At 43.3% G+C, this 20,340-nt stretch overlaps 2 protein-coding genes across 2 annotated transcripts in view; both read left to right on the top strand.

Annotated features, from left to right (window-relative positions):
- Positions 1 to 803: 803 nt before the first annotated feature.
- On the top strand, positions 804 to 12,951 carry LOC134445671 (tripartite motif-containing protein 16-like). Its single transcript, XM_063194707.1, has 8 exons — positions 804 to 1,420; positions 1,891 to 1,986; positions 6,407 to 6,640; positions 9,309 to 9,480; positions 9,576 to 9,611; positions 10,874 to 10,933; positions 11,843 to 11,899; positions 12,428 to 12,951. Exons 1-8 carry the CDS (start codon positions 836 to 838, stop codon positions 12,949 to 12,951), a joined length of 1,764 nt encoding a protein of 587 aa, XP_063050777.1. The 5' UTR covers positions 804 to 835.
- Positions 12,952 to 17,082: 4,131 nt separating this feature from the next.
- LOC134446519 (E3 ubiquitin-protein ligase TRIM47-like) overlaps positions 17,083 to 20,340 on the top strand; it is a 34,924-nt gene continuing 31,666 nt past the window's right edge. Inside the window, exon 1 of the mRNA XM_063195882.1 lies at positions 17,083 to 17,673. Coding sequence (XP_063051952.1) covers positions 17,095 to 17,673 — 579 coding nt within the window. The 5' untranslated portion in view covers positions 17,083 to 17,094. The remainder of the gene's footprint in view (positions 17,674 to 20,340) is intronic.

Genomic DNA, 20,340 nt, shown 5'->3' with positions numbered 1-20,340 from the left:
TAAAATGCATATGGTTAGTTTAGGGTGGAGGTGTTAGTTTAGTTAGTTAATTAGCTAGTTAGCTGAGGTAGGGTGGACACCAAGACAAAGGCTCCCCAAAGGTTTGAAGTGAGGAGTCGGCACGCTTAAAATCCGACAACATTTTTTTTGTTTAATTCCATGGCAGGATTACGTTTCAACAATCGTCTTCATCAGATTATCTACAACTACTATATGTATTAGAATCTCAACTTTACAGATAATCCTTACATTAAATTAAAAAAAAAAAAAGAATTGCGAGTGTGCGGACTCCTCACTAGATACAGTAGGCTAACTCTGAAATGTCAATGCCATGAATATCATTAAATTACATGCATTACATTTAGCTGATGTTTTTATCCAAGGTGATGCAGTTATACAGCACTGCATTGGTTACAGCATGCTCTCCCCAGACTACTTCAGGTAGGGACACGTTTACTAAGTGGGACTCGAACCACCACCCTAATTAGGCCACAGCTGCCCCTCACTATCAGAAAATGGTCACAGTCTTTTTAAATACAGGGTGTTACAAACATCACCATGCATTGTCAATAAACATCTGAAGATGACATTAAAACCAACTAAACTGTATTTGTTTGTTTGACTATCAAGAACAGTGTGGTGTTATTTGATACAGCCTCTGGGTAGTCTGTTTGCTGTTACTAAACATGACCACATGATGGCAGCAGTACTCCATAAATAAATACTCCACCCCATCCAGGAAGTTTGGAGCGCCACATGAGAAATCGAAACTAATGTGGACTTGTTGTTCCCAAGGAGCTGTGATGAGCCTACCTGTCGCCGATTTCTTCAGAAAATGGCTGAAGCCATGGCGGGTAACCAGGACATTTTCACGTGTCCTATTTGTTTAGATCTTCTTAAAGATCCGGTTGCTCTTAATTGCGGACACAATTACTGTTTGGGCTGTATTGAGGACTGCTGGAATGAGGAAGACGTGAAGGGAGTTTACAGCTGTCCCCAGTGCAGAAAGACGTTCACTCAAAGACCCGTTTTAAGCAAGAATGTTATTATTGCTGAGCTCGTGGATCAAATGAGGAAGAGCAGAATACAAACTGCAGCTCCTGTTGAATGTGCTGCTGGACCTGGAGATGTGGCCTGCGACGTCTGCACCGATAGAAAACTCAAAGCTGTCAAGTCCTGTCTGGAGTGTCTGAAGTCGTACTGTGCCACTCACCTAAAAGCTCACAACAGTGACCTAGATGGGAACCACAACATTACCGATGCCACGGGCCAGCTACAGGAGAGGATCTGTCCCAGTCATAAGAAGGTTTTTGAAATATTCTGTCGCACTGATCAGAGTTGCATCTGCTACCTGTGTATGGTCGATAATCATAAAGGCCACGACTCAGTCACAGCTGAGGCAGAGTTGAGTCATAAAAAGGTAAGATCTACTCAAATAGGCTACTGTATTTACTGCCTATTTCTCTTTTCCATTGAAGACGCCGTCTTTATTAAGCTATTATAACCAATGAAGGCATATGTGCAATTTGCTGGCTTCTTTTCACCGATGAGCACCTACAAGTACATTCACAAGTACAAGTACATTCTGTTAAACATTGACAGGCCATCTTCAGGCTGTAGCCCGCTGCTATGCCATACGTCGCATTGTCTTTAACAGTTTTTCAGTTTGGCTCTGGTTGCATAGGCCTACTGTTTCTTTATCAGCAATTTTTTTACATCTGCGCTCAGGTTGCATTTTTTCAATGTTTCAATGCAACTGTTAATATAAATCATAAAACAGAAAAAAAGTATATATCATGAAATGATATCTTCTATTGGACCTCCAAATATATGACAATTTGAAATCAAGTTACAATTCATACTCTGGTACTGTGATTCCTGATGTTCCAGGAGGAGTTGGGGCAGAGCCAGAGGAGATGCCATCAGATAATCCAGTTGAAGGAGAAGGAGCTGCAGGAGCTGAGGAAGGCTGTGGATACTCTCAAGGTGAGAACTGACCAGAGGAGAAGACACTGTGTGTGTGTGTGTGTGTGTGTGTGTGTGTGTGTGTGTGTGTGTGTGTGTGTGTGTGTGTGTGTGTGTGTGTGTGTGTGTGTGTGTGTGTGTGTGTGTGTTCGGCTTGTTTTGAATTTCCCCGCCGAAAGGGGTGCCAGGAGAGCAAAGACGTCGGTATAACTCCAAATGTGGTTCTTCTATTTTATTTTTCTTTACACACATTCCATCAGGTTATAAACCTGTAAGATAAAACACCAAAGTGTACTGTAGTTGGTTTCTCAGATTGACAAGTACATAATATCCAAGTGCAATTAAAATACCTATATGGATGCACGGCAAATGTGTCTATAAACCTTTCACTTTGAATAGGCCCATACATCATAAAGTGCTAAATTTATGTATATAAAGTCTTACATTTTAATTTTATGAATATTAGAATATATAAATTGGAAGTTGTAGTTAAGCTACATACATTAATACATAAGCAACAAGTACAAACAGCTAAAGTAGATAGCATTCTAGATAAGCAACAATTCCACAATAACATTTCTAGACAAAGACAATACCATTACACAGGAGCCAATAGAGCTCTTCAGCGTTGACGTCAACTTGTATGCGGCGTTTGGACTACCGGTTCCCTGGCGATTTTTTACATTGCAAAACGCCATAGAGATTCAGGTTTGGCAAAAATATAAGTTGCACGGCAACAACGAACATTAGCGTGTCCCCGCATCCCTTTCTCATTAGTGGAACGGATCGTATCATCATGTTGGTGTATTCACATGTTAAATCATGACGATTATAATTCAATATTGCTAACCCCTTTCTGATCATTAAAACTTCCGAACTACATACTTTCCTTTGGTTGCCATGGGTACAACCTTCCGCACGTACATGCCGTTAGATACTGGCGCCGTTTCTGTAGTCGCCAAAAGCTTCCGGGTTTAGCATATGGACGCAACATCGTATTTATGTCGAAGTTTGACACAAAATGATCAACCATGTCATACCTACAGCCTATTTTTAACACCCTCGACAGTTTGCGGGGGTTCGCTAAGCGCGTGCTTGCACTCGGAGCTTATTTGAAATTTACCCCTATTCATTCCCAATGGAGGCCGGAAGCCGATAGGAACCAGGACGTCCTTAAATGCTAACATGAAAGACTACAATCTACTACATGCTTCCGCTTCCGCTGAAGAACTCTATTTGCAGGGCAACAACCACAACCGGCAGCTCTAAATGGCACAAACAGCATCCACTTCTCAATAGTAAGTGGATAGACTACGCTACCCATAATGCACCACAGGAAGCGATCAATTATAGCGCGACTACATTTCCCAGAATTCACCGCGAACTAGGAAGTAGACCTCGTAAGGAGAACGCGCTGCGGTTTAAATGTTTACACAGACGAAACTTATAAACTAAACATTACAACCAGTGACGTGCAGTGAAGGGTATGGTAGGGTAGGCAGTAAATATAGAATATATATCTATTTATATATATATATATTAACGGTGGGTTCGGTCCTCCCCCAGAAAAAAATGTATTTCTTAGATGCAATTTCCTGCATTTTAACCAAATCTGGAGAGTCACTATCAGCTAAAAACTTTTACAAATGTGTGTGTGTGTGTGTGTGTGTGTGTGTGTGGTGTGTGTGTGTGTGTGTGTGTGTGTGTGTGTGTGTGTGTGTGTGTGTGTGTGTGTGTGTGTGTGTGTGTGTGTGTGTGTGTGTGTGTGTGAGAGAGAGAGGGGGGCCTTATGCCACAAGGTATGGTTTGAATAGGCAAATAGGCCTATTCACATAAACATGCTGATATTTTCTTTAATGTGCAACAAATTAGTAGGCCTATGTTTCTCTAAATACTGTAAATATAAAGTAGGCTATAAGATGCCATCAGTGCTTAACCACCACAGCTCTAATAACTAAATAAGCAAATAGGCTACACTATTTAGACATTTGGACATTGTCAGTAGACCTAAATCTGAAACAATAAGTGAAAACATAATTTCAATTTCTTGAAAAGGCCAGCTACAATTATTTGTTTTGCCAAATTGCCAAATTAGCTCCAGGACCCATACTTTGTACACCTTTAAGGACCTGTAGGCCTACATTTTACAATAATAATTTAGAAAGCTACAACATTTTGGGGGAAAAGCTTTAACTTTTGGCTTTAGCAGTTGATTTTGTTGCTCTTCTGTTTATTCTGTTGCAAATGCCAGGGCGTTTCACATGGATGGAGGGTGGCACAGTGTAGCCTACTTTTGAAGATAAAATGTCTAGTTCACCAACTGTGAATCACACCATAGCATGTGAGGGGGAAACGATTTACATTTAGCAATAAACCAACCTAGGTAACAGCTCCTGCCTCACTGCCGCGTTTTGTGCTGATAATCAAACACTCACAGACAAGAAGGAAAGTAGGCAAGGGGGCGGGTTGCTTGCAAACATGACCCGTGCATTCAGACAGTATCGAGTAAACCAACGAAACCACTTCTGAGACTCATCCTTGTGCGTGATAGTATTCTCAAACACTTCAGCTACGGTTGTGCAAGGTGTTTCAAATAAAGTCAATTTGTGAGTGCGGAAGCACTCCGAGAAACCATCCCCAGTCAATCGTCCTGTTCCACGTTGATCTCAACTCGCACACCGCGCACTTCAAAAGAACGCAGCTGCACTTGCTAACAGGCTCCACACAACTCACGCATTGCGTAGTCATCATCATAATAAATTAGGGAAATGGAGTCATGTCGTACGCTCAAAAAAACAATCTCGCGTCGATAATAACACACACACGGTCTATTCATGTCCACCACCGCACAACCAATCTTCAATGTCAACACCCTGACAAACGGTGACAACAAAAGGCACCACGAACAAACTTGAGCATGTTCATGTTAAAAGGCTACCCGCAGCATAATAATTAGATGAATCTTACCTTAAAGCAGAATCACAAGTAGGCTGTGTTTTTCATGCAAGCTAGTTCCATTAAAAGCCCGGGGTGGTTGACATGATGAAGACATTTTGTCCCAGTGCAAACTACTTGAAGCTGCTACCCATCTGATGTTGAATATTTCCACAATGCAGCGATTGCAAACGGCTCAGCTGTCTGTCACTTTAACCGTCTTTCTTGCTACTTCTCGGCATTTTTTTAAAAAATAATAAAGACAAAAAGCCAAAGACTGCCATGTTTTCTTTCCGATACGGCTAGAGATTTGAACAAGCCTTGCCTTGCTAGTTGTTGCTATCATAGCTGCCTGTAGGGCAGAAATTGGCTACTACCTGAATTGTAACAATTTTTCATTTTGGGCGCTGTGATTGGCTCACATACTCCCGCCACAGAGTAAAGGCTCTGCTTTTAGTCCCATTGACAAGCTATGTGACAACTTAATACGCATGCGCAAACTTCTACATTGACAGCATTGAAGGCAGGGTAGGCAGAGGAAAAGCGAGCCTTACCGGGCTGCCTGGCTGGCATTCGAAAGCTCTGCTTTCAGCCTGTCTCTGCTACCAGCCGGGACTGCGCGTTGCCACGGCAACCTGCCCAAGCCTGAGCGCTTTGCTTCGTGCGATTACTTAGGTTTTTGATCGTTGTCCTGTGTATACTGTACTTTAAACAGCTCATAATTTATGCTGAATCAATGTTATTGTTGTGTAGGCCTATGTGAACTCTGAAGAATATTTTTTTAAACACGTGTTAGTTTTTATTTTTAAGACATTTATCCCAGGGTAGGCACTGCCTACCCTGCCTACCCTGACCGCACGTCTCTGCGTTCAACACATTATAATACGGCTCTCACCAAGCAGGCAGAGTGACAAGTTACTAAATAAAGGGTCATTTAAACAAACGGAGATAATAACAAGCAGTTCAGCCAAACAGCAAAGGAATATAAAGAGGCACCTTACCAGTGGCGTGTTGCTCTCGAGGCATGCAAGTGGATTTGTGTTCCTTGTCTCCATACTCATTCTTGGAGTAACTGACAGTGCCTTTGACCAACCACCAGCCAGTGTTTCACACCCAGGTAAGTGCCCCTCCCATTTACTCAGCTGTGCTGCGTTACTTTTAAGATTACCCGTGGCTACGGATTCTCTCAACCATCACCAGTGTCAGTGAACGCAACAGTGTGTGTGTGTGTGTGTGTGTGTGTGTGTGTGTGTGTGTGTGTGTGTGTGTGTGTGTGTGTGTGTGTGTGTGTGTGTGTGTGTGTGTGTGTGTGTGTGTGTGTGTGTGTGTGTGTGTGTGTGTCCTATCACATTGCTTTCCATGATTTGGTCTCAATTAAAACAAAAATATTATGAATCTAATCACTGTGCCCCTCTCTCTCTATCTCTCTGTCTGTCTGTCTGCCTGCCTGCCTGTCTGTCTGTCTGTCTGTCTGTCTGTCTGTCTGTCTATGTGTGTGTCCTATTAGTCTGGTGCACAGACAGCAGTGGAGGAGAGTGAGAGGATGTTTACTGAGATGACCCGCTCCATTGAGAGAAGGCGCTCTGAGGTGACAAAACTGATCAGAGCTCAGGAGAAGGCTGAGGTGAGTCGTGCTGAAGGACTCCTGAAGCGACTGGAGCAGGAGATTGCTGAGCTGAAGAGGACAGCTGCTGAGATGAAGCAGCTTTCACTGACTCAGGATCCCATCCATTTCCTCAAGGTAGACAACATTACTTTATAGCAGTGACGTGCAGTGAAGGGTATGGTAGGATAGGCAGTAAATATAGAATATATATATATATTTATATATATATATATATATATATATATATATATATATATATATATATATATATATATATATATATATATATATATATATATATATTAACGGTGGGTTCGGTCCTCCCCCAGAAAAAAATGTATTTCTTAGATGCAATTTCCTGCATTTTAACCAAATCTGGAGTCACTATCAGCTAAAAACTTTTACAAAAGACTAAAAACTTTGAACAAATAGTCCCCTTTCATGCAGATCTGAAATGTAACGTGTGTGTGTGTGTGTGTGTGTGTGTGTGTGTGTGTGTGACAGTGTGTGTGTGTGTGTGTGTGTGTGTGTGTGTGTGTGTGTGTGTGTGTGTGTGTGTGTGTGTGTGTGTGTGTGTGTGTGTGTGTGTGTGTGTGTGTGTGTGTGTGTGTGTGTGTGTGTGAGAGAGAGAGAGAGAGGGGGGCCTTATGCCACAAGGTATGTAGGCCTATTCACATAAACATGCTGATATGGTCTTTAATGTGCAACAAATTAGTAGGCCTATGTTTCTCTAAATACTGTAAATATAAAGTAGGTTATAAGATGCCATCAGTGCTTAACCACCACAGCTCTAATAACTAAATAAGTAAATAGGCTACACTATTTAGACATTTGGACATTGTCAGTAGACCTAAATCTGAAACAATAAGTGAAAACATAATTTCAATTTCTTGAAAAGGCCAGCTACACTTATTTGTTTTGCCAAATTGCCAAATTAGCTCCAGGACCCATACTTTGTACACCTTTAAGGACCTGTAGGCCTACATTTTACAATAATAATTTAGAAAGCTACAACATTTTGGGGGAAAAGCTTTAACTTTTGGCTTTAGCAGTTGATTTTGTTGCTCTTCTGTTTATTCTGTTGCAAATGCCAGGGTGTTTCACATGGATGGAGGGTGGCACAGTGTAGCCTACTTTTGAAGATAAAATGTCTAGTTCACCAACTGTGAATCACACCATAGCATGTGAGGGGGAAACGATTTACATTTAGCAATAAACCAACCTAGGTAACAGCTCCTGCCTCACTGCCGCGTTTTGTGCTGATAATCAAACACAGACAAGAAGGAAAGTAGGCAAGGGGGCGGGTTGCTTGCAAACATGACCCGTGCATTCAGACAGTATCGAGTAAACCAACGAAACCACTTCTGAGACTCATTCTTGTGCGTGATAGTATTCTCAAACACTTCAGCTACGGTTGTGCAAGGTGTTTCAAATTAAGTCAATTTGTGAGTGCGGAAGCACTCCGAGAAACCATCCCCAGTCAATCGTCCTGTTCCACGTTGATCTCGACTCGCACACCGCGCACTTCAAAAGAACGCAGCTGCACTTGCTAACAGGCTCCACACAACTCACGCATTGCGTAGTCATCATCATAATAAATTAGGGAAATGGAGTCATGTCGTACGCTCAAAAAACAATCTCGCGTCCATAATAACACACACACGGTCTATTCATGTCCACCACCGCACAACCAATCTTCAATGTCAACACCCTGACAAACGGTGACAACAAAAGGCACCACGAAAAAACTTGAGCATGTTCATGTTAAAAGGCTACCCGCAGCATAATAATTAGATGAATCTTACCTTAAAGCAGAATCACAAGTAGGCTGTGTTTTTCATGCAAGCTAGTTCCATTGAAAGCCCGGGGTGGTTGACATGATGAAGACATTTTGTCCCAGTGCAAACTACTTGAAGCTGCTACCCATCTGATGTTGAATATTTCCACAATGCAGCGATTGCAAACGGCTCAGCTGTCTGTCACTTGAACCGTCTTTCTTGCTACTTCTCGGCATTTTTTAAAATAATAAAGACAAAAAGCCAAAGACTGCCATGTTTTCTTTCCGATACGGCTAGAGATTTGAACAAGCCTTGCCTTGCTAGTTGTTGCTATCATAGCTGCCTGTAGGGCAGAAATTGGCTACTACCTGAATTGTAACAATTTTTCATTTTGGGCGCTGTGATTGGCTCACATACTCCCGCCACAGAGTAAAGGCTCTGCTTTTAGTCCCATTGACAAGCTATGTGACAACTTAATACGCATGCGCAAACTTCAACATTGACAGCATTGAAGGCAGGGTAGGCAGAGGAAAAGCGAGCCTTACCGGGCTGCCTGGCTGGCATTCGAAAGCTCTGCTTTCAGCCTGTCTCTGCTACCAGCCGGGACTGCGCGTTGCCACGGCAACCTGCCCAAGCCTGAGCGCTTTGCTTCGTGCGATTATTTAGGTTTTTGATCGTTGTCCTGTGTATACTGTACTTTAAACAGCTCATAATTTATTCTGAATCAATGTTATTGTTGTGTAGGCCTATGTGAACTCTGAAGAATATTTTTTTAAACACGTGTTAGTTTTTATTTTTAAGACATTTATCCCAGGGTAGGCACTGCCTACCCTGCCTACCCTGACCGCACGTCTCTGCTTTATAGAGGGTTCAAAACATGGCTAAACACAGTGGCAGTGCAGCCCTGTTAATTACAGTTCAAGCTCTCATGCCAATAGCTCCCCCTCAGCCTGTTGTGTGTGTGTGTGTGTGTGTGTGTGTGTGTGTGTGTGTGTGTGTGTGTGCGCGTGTGTTTTTCTGTGTAGAATATTGTGTCCATCGATACAAGGCCTTACAGCACAATTTCAACCAACGTGACCTTCAGCCAAAACTTCTCCTTGGAGCCCCTGAAGAAATCTGTGTCTGCACTGAAGATGCAGCTGGAGGAGAAATTAGAGTCAGTCTTCAAGCAGGAAATAGTCAAGATATCTGCAGCAGGTTGGAGAAACATAAGAATCATAACAGACATCTTCAATTAGTTTTTTAAAGTGAAACATGACTCATTTGATTGTTTTGCTCTTTTTATCTTAAAGCTGTGAAGAACATTCAGATCATCGAGAGCATACAGCGTGAGTTTTCAAGACACACATATATGCACACGCACGCACGCACAGACACACATACAAACATACACACACACATACACCACACGAGCACGCACACACAAGACACACACACACACACACATGCACAAGCACGCACACATACACACACACATACACCACACGAGCACGCACGTACGCACACACAAGACACACAGACAGATATTGGACAGGATGTCTGTGTCTATGTGTTTGCATCACCAGACAAGTATGTGTGAGTGTGTGTGTGTGTGTGTGTGTGTGTGTGTGTGTGTGTGTGTGTGTGTGTGTGTGTGTGTGTGTGTGTGTGTTATTTGTGTAACATGGTTTTTGTTTGAAAGTTGAACGGGCAACCTTTTGGCGCCTAACCGTTTACCCATGACTGAAAAAACATTTGGCTTGTCGTTGAGTCAGAGGGACGAGTGCTCTTACTAATTATAACGTCGACCAGTAACACACAAAGGCATTTTCTATGCTGGTTATTGAACGGTAACACACAAAGGCATTTTCTATGCTGATTTACCAGTAACACACAAAGGCATTTTCTATGCTGATTACTGACCAGTAACACCCAAAGACATTTTATAGATGCTGGATATGCCCTGGTCTGATTTGATGATTATTTCAACCAATAGCAGTAAAAGGCATTTTATAGACACTGGTTATGCCCGCCCACTGAGAACATCCAGGATACTGCAGCTTTGCCAAATTATTGTTAAAAAAAACTCTGCCGTTACGAAAGCCATGCTATCACAGAGTAACTATTGTGATGTAATATTGATATATTGTGATTATATTCATGCTCCAGACAAAATGCCACCAAAAACAATGTTTTGAATAATAATGATTTAATGAAATAGCTGCAGGTTTTGGATGCGGTCGTCAACAAGCCATTTAAGACTAATCTGTCCAAGTGGTAATGGTGCCTAGTGCAGGTTGAGTGAGGAAGAGAGGAACAGGAGCTCTTTGTTGAAGAGCAGCTCTGTGGCCTTTTGTGAGATGTGCTCATTGAAATGAATGATGCTGTGAAATGTGTTGTATTTGAATGTGAAAAACACAATCCTCAACCTCTCCAACAACAGCAGAACAACCGAAATGTTCATCTTGAGTCTTGTATCTAGGGTTGTCCAATATGGTCCAGAACACAGGTATCCATGTGTCACCATTTGTACTCACTGATGCCCAGCCCTCCTAAGCCATTGGATGTGAGATGCATGTGGGTGAATGTGTGTCTCTGTGTTGGTCTGCAGATACTGATCCTGAACTCCCAATCAGAAGAACAGACAGCAAGCAGGGCATTCCACCACTTAGTAAGTCATTACTGTGTCAGTATATTGTGTAGTGGGGGGATGGTGGGGGTGGAGGTTAGGTGGTGTTGAGGAGTCTGACTACAGAGGAGTGTGTGTGTGCAGGGAGAGGGGTGGAGGAGACTGGAGGTGCAGCTGTGTGGTAACTCAGTGAACTCAGACAGCAGTGTGTGTGTGCGTGTGTGCGTGTGTGCGTGCGTGCGTGCGTGCGTGCGTGCGTGCGTTTGTGTGTAAGGAGAGGGGTGGAGGAGACTGGAGGTGCAGCTGTGTGTGGTAACTCAGTGAACTCAGACAGCAGTCATAGCTACTGTATGGGCCAACTAGTGGTATCAGGGGGTTAGATGGGCAGCCCTGCTTCCTATAGGTGGACTATTCCACAGCAGAAGTAACTACTGACCACTCTAGTGGCTAACAAGGTAGCACATATGATATTGGGAAGCACATGTGTCATTTCACAAGGAGAATTATTGCAGAACAAAGTTGCCCTGACACGTAATGCCCAGTCGCTCATGTTGGTTAGTTTTAGTAATCATAAACCGGTAGCAATCATCAGAACAGAAGGATCTTGACATCTATTCTGAAGCATACAAGGAGCCAGTGCAGTGAGGCTAAAACAGGAGTGACGTGATCACACTTCTTTGTCCTGGTAAGAAGCCTGGCAGCAGCATTCTGACAAGCTTGAAGCTGCTTGATAGATTTGTGATTGAGACTAGCAAATACAAAGATCCTCAATCTACAAAGGGACGTACAGAGTGCACCCTCATCGTAAAAGAGATGCTGCCCTGTAAGATGTCTAAAGCTGGAGACTCGTAGTGTCACTACGTCATATGGTCTCCTCTGCTCTGGTTGAATATGTAGCATATTGTGGTGTTCATGCACTTATTTAGATCAATGTGATGTTTTATGTTTCAGTGTCTGATGGCCAGGCTCTCATTGCTGAACCAGTGACCAAAGAAGACTTCTTACAGTGTGAGTTGGACACACACACACACACACACACACACACACACACACACACACACACACACACACACACACACACACACACACACACACACACACACACACACACACACACACACACACACATACACACACACACACACACAAACACACACACACATACACACACAACCACATTGTATATTTGACAACACGTACACACACATGCACGCACACACACACACAAGCATATTGTACATTTGACAACACACACAAACACACACACACACACACACACACACACACACACACACACACACACACACACACACACACACACACACACACAAACACAAGCACATTCTACACCACACACACACACACACACACACTCACGCACACACTTGCACATTTGACAACACACACACACACACACACACACACACACACACACACACACACACACACACACACACACACACACACACACACACACACACACACACACACACACACACACACGAGGACTAAAAACGTGTGTCTTGTCTCCTCTAGATTCCTGTCACTTCACTCTGGATCCAAACACAGCAGAGAAACACCTCCATCTGTCTGAGGGGAACAGGAGGGTGGAGAGGAGACCTGAGACCCAGTCATATCCTGATCATCCAGACAGATTTAATTTGAATGTTCAGGTGCTGTGTAGAGAGGGTGTGTCTGCACGCTGCTACTGGGAGGTTGAGTGGAGTGGAGTGGTTAATATAGCAGTGTCATATAAAAGCATCAGCAGGAAAGGAGATGGTAATGAGTGTAAGTTTGGAGGTAATGATCAGTCCTGGAGGCTGTACCTCAACCACTCCAGCTGCTCTTTCCATCACAATAATACAGAGACTAAACTCCCTCTGGCCAGCTCTAGAATAGGAGTGTATGTGGATCACAGGGCAGGAACTCTGGCCTTCTACAGCATCAGGGGAGACACAATGACCCTCCTGCACAGAGTCCACACCACATTCACACACACACTGTACCCTGGATTTGGGTTATATGATGGATCATCAGTGAGGCTCCATCCCTACAGATAAATGCTGCTCCTGTGGCCACACCACATAACCTGTACAACACGCGTGCATGCCGTGCACACACACACACACGCACACACGCACACCCTGTTGATCAGACCTGGAGTTTGTTCCTCTCCAGACCCAACTAGAGTAACTGGGGAGAGCAGCCTGCCCCTTAGCCACCACAAGAGGCACATGGTGTGTAATGAACAGACTAAACTCCCTCTAGTAACCAGATTTTGTATGCAGATTGTTTAATGTAATTCTTTCTCATCCCTGACATATCTGTTCCTACTGTATGCTCATGAATGCAGGCATGTCCCATATCAAACAGAACTTGATTATACACCACTGATCATATTACACTACATTCAGTTGTATCATATGTGATGACAATACACACACTGTTATGTTGATAATATTAAGTAGATGCATCGTTTAAGACCATACCATATTTCTATTTTAATATGGGGATGGTGTGATACTGTTTTACTTTTGTGTTTGTAATTAAAGTGTGGAGTACACCTGATGAAGACAGTAAGTGACAGTAAGAGAGACGTTCTGTATGGGTTGTGGAAATATTCTTTTTACTTTTCTGACCTGTATTGATGCACTTGGTGAAGACTTGTAGACTTCTGTACATGTATGCAATAAAATGTTTACTCATAAACTTTGAACAGCTGTGACTGATTTGATAAAAACTCATAATGGTAGTCACATGGTTGAATCACACAGTGATGATAGTACTAGATGCCTCATTTAGACATTTATATTTCTGGTTTAATATGGGGATGGTGTGATACTGTTTCACTTTTGTGTTTGTAATTAAAGTGTGGAGTGCACCTGATGAAGACCTTTATGTCCAAACTCTATGTGTTCCTGTCAAATAGATCACAGTAAGAGAGATGTACTGTATGGGTTGTGGTTTTTCCTTTTCTGATGTGTATTTTTGTACTTGGTGAAAGACTACTGTACATGTATGCAATAAAATGTTTTCTCATAAACCTTGAACAGTTGTGAATGATTTGATAAAGACTCATATGAGAATCACATGGTTGTAATCAGAGACTTTTGATTGGACACTCAGCAAGCACTACAAGGCAGCTGATTAGAGAACAGGGGGGGGGGGTGAATCAGTCTCTCTCTCTCTCTCTCTCACACACACACACACACACACACACACACACACACACACACACACACACACACACACACACACACACACACACACACACACACACACACACACACACACACACACACACACAGGGCCACTGACAGCTTTGGCTGGGCCTGGGACCAGGACATCTGAAAGGGCCCCAAACCCAATACAGTATACAGTGTAATGGGAATCCAATTCTGGGCCCCCTCTCTCCCTGGGCCTGGGACAAGTGACCGGTTTGTCCCCCACCCCTCCTCTGTCAGCTTCCCTGCACACACACACACACACACACACACACACACACACACACACACACACACACACACACACACACACACACACACACACACACACACACACATATTCAAAATATGTAAACTGCTTCACTGGTCTGTCTCCCGAGGAGAGCGAGGCGCCGGACATCACAAACCTGAACGTGGACCACGACTTCTTCCAGGACCAGATCTGGCCCCAGCTAGCCCAGTGCATCCCTGCCCTGGAGAGCCTGAAGGTGACAAGTGCCTGGGCTGGCTTCTATGACTACAACACCTTCCACCAGAACGGCTTGCTGGGAATCCACCCCCTGGTGCGAAACATGTACTTTGCCTGCGGCTTCAGTGGCCACGGGCTGCAGCAGTCGCCTGCCGTAGGCCGAGCCGTGGCCGAGCTGGTTCTGGACGGAGGCTACAAAACGCTGGACCTCAGCGCTCTGGACATCAAGAGGATTCTTCATGACGAGAGGCTGCTGGAGAGGAACATTGTATGAGGAGGGGCACGTGTGTGTGTGTGTGTGTGTGTGTGTGTGTGTGTGTGTGTGTGTGTGTCAGTAAATACAGGGTGTCCCATGTTTCTACATTTCCACACTGAATCTGTACAAATAGCATCAGAAAATCAGGAGAATGTGTTTTAAGATAAAACAAATGTTATTGGTGTTATTTAATAATCTGCATTTGGCAGAATTGAAGATGAGCAGTGTACACTAGTGCCTCCATTTTCACTCTTCAGACTCCTTCAGGCCTTTTTGTGGTCTCTTCCCAGGACCCTCCTCTTGTATTGGTGGTGGGGGCCCTATACATGGGTCAGCAGTGTTTATAAACACGATGTTATGAGGAGGGGCAAGACACTGGGACCCTGTTGTATTGGTGGTGGGGGCCCTATACATGGGTCAGCAGTGTTTATAAACACGATGTTATGAGGAGGGGCAAGACACTGGGACCCTGTTGTATTGGTGGTGGGGGCTAGGGGTGGGCAATATGACGATATAAATCGTGAATCGTGATATTGAGTAGTACAAGATCGTCTTGAATCCACCAAAGTGAAGAAATATCTTCTTGCAGTGAGGATGTTAACTATGAGTATGAAAGTGATGTTTACTTACTTGTGTTATTGTCTTCACCTTTATTCTTTACATTATTATATTCTAATTGTCCACTTTATGAGAGTGTCATCAGTGTATTAATATTTTATTAACTACAAATTACAAATTGCAAGCATATCAAAATTGATTTTAGTTGTTTTTTATTTCTTGGATGGAAGATCGTGATAAAAAAATCGAAATCGAGATTTCCTGTTAAAAAAATCGTGATATGACATTTTTGCCATATCGCCCACCCCTATAGGGGCCCCTATTGTGACCTCGGCAGGCGGTAGCCTATGGGGGGCCCTGTCAGTGTTGTGCCCTGGGGCCCTGTGTGCAATTATTCCACCACTGTCCCTTCCTTCCCCAGCCTTCATGTAGGCAGCACAGCACAACACAGCTACCTCTCTCAAGCTGTGCCAAATGTACTTTATTACCAAGGTACTCTCAAGCTGTGCCAATGTACTGTATTATCAAGGCTCTCTCAAGCTGTGCCAAATGTACTTTATTACCAAGGTAGGCTACTCGTTTTAACCCTTCAGGTCCTTATGCAAAATACTCATTACCAGTTAAGTGGCGTGCACAGACATTTTTGGGGGCAGGTGCTGAAAGGGGTGGTTGAGGGCATGTTGAACTTACTAAGCTAAAGAGGCGATATATTATATCGGTGGCATTATTGTCACATGCTTTTGATCATGAAGCTTTTTTTTAGCTTATCATGTCAAAATGGACAACAGTACATTGTGACAAAACACTTTTTAAAAAAAAGAACTTTCAAAAAGGGCATTTTTGTCCAGTAGTGCAAGGGGGGCAGGTGCTTCAGCACCACCTTGTCCCTATCAGTGCACACCTCTGCTCATTACACATAACACGTGGTCTCAAATGAGGACATAGTCCGCAAACCAAACCACACATTCGTATTATGTGATCATCATAGGCTACTTGATTCCTTAATGTTCTCATTTCCTGTTTTGCTGGGCGAGTTTGGACAGATGAGGTGGACGTAAGGAGGTAAGACTAACGAGTGAGAGGTTGCAGGGGGACCTTATGAAATAGCCTACTATCTGCATTTAGGTTATGACCAAAGTTATACACACTAAAATTAGGCCACCATAATTCCAAGAAAACACCCAACAGGATAACCAACATTACAACCAAAATCTAAAACATATCTCTGGTCCTCCCTGTACTTAGTCATGAATGTATTGATTAATGTGTCAAGCAATAGTAATGGTAATTAGTCCCTTAGATTAATTCTTTCAGCCTGTATATGGGTTGAATTTTGGGTTGGGTTGGGAAGAGCTTCGATAAAAAGTTTCAGGACCACCAATGAGAGTAGGGCCTACATTATAACCAAAGAATATGGAATAATAACATTACAATGGGAGATAGGCTACTGCTCTAATGCAGTGCACGTCGAATAACTATCCTATCAGCCTGTATCACTAAACATGGCCACTAGATGGCAGCAATACTCCATGAATACCAGAGCCGTTTATAGAAATCTCTATATACGGCTCTGATGAATACTGAACTCCATCCGGGAAGTTTGAGGTGCCACAAGTGAAAACGAAACTTAACTCACTTGTTCCCGGGACGTTTTGGCTGTCTTCTTCACCACGTATCGCTTCGACAATTTGAGAAAATGGCAGAGGTCAGGGCAGGTAATACGGACATTTTGGAGTGTTCTATTTGTTTGGGTCTTCTGAATGATCCGGTGACTCTTACCTGTGGGCACAGCTACTGTTTGCGCTGCATTGAGAACTGCTGGGATAAGGGCGACAAGGCCGTTTACAGCTGCCCCGAGTGTAGACAGGCTTTCGCTCAACGACCCGTTTTAAACAAGAATATAAAACTTGCTGAGCTCGCGGATCAAATGAGGAAGATTGGAATAGAAACAACATCTCCTGAATGTGCTGCTGGACCTGGAGATGTGGCATGTGACATCTGTAAAGGGAGAAAACTCAAAGCTGTCAAGTCCTGTCTGGAATGTTTCGTGTCGTACTGTGACAGTCATCTGAAAGCTCACGATGAACTTCTGGGTAGAAAACACACATTGGTCGATGCCACAGGCCAGCTACAGGAGAGGATCTGCCATAGTCATAAAAAGGTTCTTGAAATATTCTGTCGCACTGACCAGAGTTGTATCTGCTATTTGTGTATGGTGGAGGATCATAAAAATCATGACACGACCACAGCTAAAGCAGAGTGGAGTAATAAAAAGGTGAGATATGAATTTACAACAGGCCTACCTCCCAGAGGTTTGTATTTTCTTTTACTACTAAAGAAAGGAAACAGTCCATAGGCTACACAGCAAATGTACAATTTGAGTGACTTTTTTTTAAATGTTTTTATTTTTTTTTACTATTGTGGCTATTTACCCCAGTGAAGAGGCACCAAGATATAGGGCCCCTCTCAAAACCTAGGACAGTGCACTTCCAAGTGTATCAGCCTAATTACTCACGCCCAGTGATTGGATACTCTTTGGTGAACTCTACGGAATATCCAGTCCAGTGATGCGCGGGTCGACGAAAAAACAAAACACACCCGACCGCTTTTTTCCCGTCCGCTTGCCCTGCCCGCAAGAAATATTCATGAAAAATATTGACCCGGCCCGTTTCCCGACCCGCCTTTGAAAATAGTAGCCCTGCGTCTTTATGAACACCCTAGCGTCATTGGCAAAGCGCAATCGCGTCAATAAAGGTCTCAGCATGGTTCACTTCCGATGGGGGGCCAAGATGGCGTCAGCGGAGGAAGGCGTGTTCGTTTGAGCTCGTCAAGGGAAGTGGTTATTACAACTTTATAACAACTAATATTGATGCAAACCATTCGTTTTATTTCGTGTTACGCTATGTTTAATAACTGAACTTCATGGGAAAGAAATTGAAGAGTGGAAAAATAAAGAAGAAGATACCGAAGATGGCAGCAGACAAGGCTAACCATGTGGGTGAGCAAGTGGAAGACATGATATTCTTTGACGACTCGAATTCAAAAATAACTGAAGACATTGCACTAATTCCCTTGCCGGATACCCCAGTGAAACCGTTGTCCAAAAAATCTAAAAGAGAAGAATCACACAGTGTTAACGAGGACATTTTAGCTGCGATAAGCAAATTGTCCCTCAAGCATGATGCTACCTTCCAGAAAGTGTCAGTGATTGAAAAAACAACTCAGGCTACTTCAAAAGAACTGGACAAATTATCCACTACAGTGAAGCAACTCGTTGCCGAGGTTGGTGAAAACAAAAAGGAGCTTTCCCGTCTGCAGAATGAAGTGCACATGCTGCAAAAAGACAACACCGCTTTGAAAAAAGCTTTGATTGAAACGCAACGCTACGGCTGGAGATCCTTTCTGAAACTCCATGGTTTGAAAGAACAAGCTGGAGAAGATGTCAGAGGGAGAGTCATCGAGGTTCTACAGCGAGTGGCAACTGATCTTCCTGCTAACGACCTCTACGCGGGTGTGGATGTGGTACATCGCCTCGGGCCGCCACCAACGGATGCGAAGTGCAGCTCAATTATCATCCGCTTCTCATTCAAGTTCAAGTTCAAGTTCAAGTTCAAGGAGTTTATTGTCATTGTCAATGAAGTCAACGAAATTGTGGGTGGAGCAACAACACTGCGTAGTTTGAAGTAGGCCTATAGAAGTAACCAAAAAGAAGTCAAATAAAGTCTAAATTCATGAAGGATATCATGAAGTATAATAAATTAAAGTAAATAATAGTAATAATATGAGTATTAACAAATTAATCAAGTAAATCAAAAACAGTAAAAAAAAATAAAAAAAAAAAAAAAAAAAACAAAAAAAAAAAAAGAAAAAAAATTCAGAGAGAGTGTCGGCCCGTACCCACACAGAGTAATTCCGCTCCGCTCTCATTGACTTTGAATGGGGGCGATATCGCGCTTGACAGCGCGGAGGGGAAGCGATATCGCAGCGGGACGCGGTTTGATATAGACGAGATCTCTATATCATGCAAATTTGATGGTCCAATAACCAATCAGATGGGCGTATGGGTAGCAAGGGCGGGAGTTACAAAAAAATTTGAAAAACATGGCGGCGATTTCTGTGATTTCCAACATCACGTTTTTGCTTAATATAAAGACCCTAAATGCTTATAAATGTCACAACTACCACGGATTGATGTAAAAATGCACCACGAACTTATGTAACACAAATAGGTTACCCCACATTACCATTTGATCACTCGATGTTTTGAGCTAACCGGGTAAGCTAACGTTAGCATTTTACCAGAACCAGACAGCTACAAGCTTATATTAGACTACTTCTGTACTTCTATACTGATATAACGGGGCTTAAATGTTATCTAGGACCAAAACACAATCAAATTTAAGCCATGTACACACTGTGTTGTGATATTGGGTGAGTAATGTGTGCAAACGACCTTTCGCCGTTTGTTATCTCGCTCGGTCTACCCGGTGTCAGCTGCGAGACAATGCCGCGCCGCGAGGCTCGAAAGTCGGGTGAGCAGCGTTGTTAGCCCCGGGGAGAATCTACTGGGAGTATCCGTGACCACACCCCCAGCGCGATATTGCGCGTCGCGGATCCCGCCTGCCAATTTCCCCAGTCGGTACTAGGCGTGAGAGACGCGATCTGGCAAGCTTCGAAAAAGTGCAAGTGTCTTCAGCATAACGAACTATCTATCACGGAGCCTGTCCCACCAGAAGATAGAGCGGCACGAGAGAAGTTGTGGCCTTTAGTCCAGAAGGCAAGAAGCCAAGGGAAGAAGGCATCTTTCAAAGACTCTCATGCTCTCATCGACGGTAAAAGATATGATTATACAGAGGTCACTGTGGATTGAATGGCATAGGCTATAGCTCCATTTCTAGTAAACATGCCAAATCTACCTTTGCTCTTATTTTCCTTCAGAGAT

This window comes from Engraulis encrasicolus, chromosome 3, assembly GCF_034702125.1.
Source record: "Engraulis encrasicolus isolate BLACKSEA-1 chromosome 3, IST_EnEncr_1.0, whole genome shotgun sequence".
Classification (NCBI taxonomy): Eukaryota; Metazoa; Chordata; class Actinopteri; order Clupeiformes; family Engraulidae; genus Engraulis; species Engraulis encrasicolus.
This window is presented reverse-complemented; position numbering and strand designations above follow the sequence as displayed.

What these genes read in the sequence shown, in the direction of transcription:
- LOC134445671 (XM_063194707.1), top strand. Translation starts at nt 836, where the DNA reads ATGGCTGAAGCCATGGCGGGTAACCAGGACATTTTCACGTGTCCTATT. An exon ending in AGGCTGTGGATACTCTCAAG is followed by an intron (nt 1,987 to 6,406) that starts GTGAGAACTGAC and finishes GTGTCCTATTAG; the next exon opens with TCTGGTGCACAGACAGCAGT. An exon ending in GATCATCGAGAGCATACAGC is followed by an intron (nt 9,612 to 10,873) that starts GTGAGTTTTCAA and finishes GTTGGTCTGCAG; the next exon opens with ATACTGATCCTGAACTCCCA.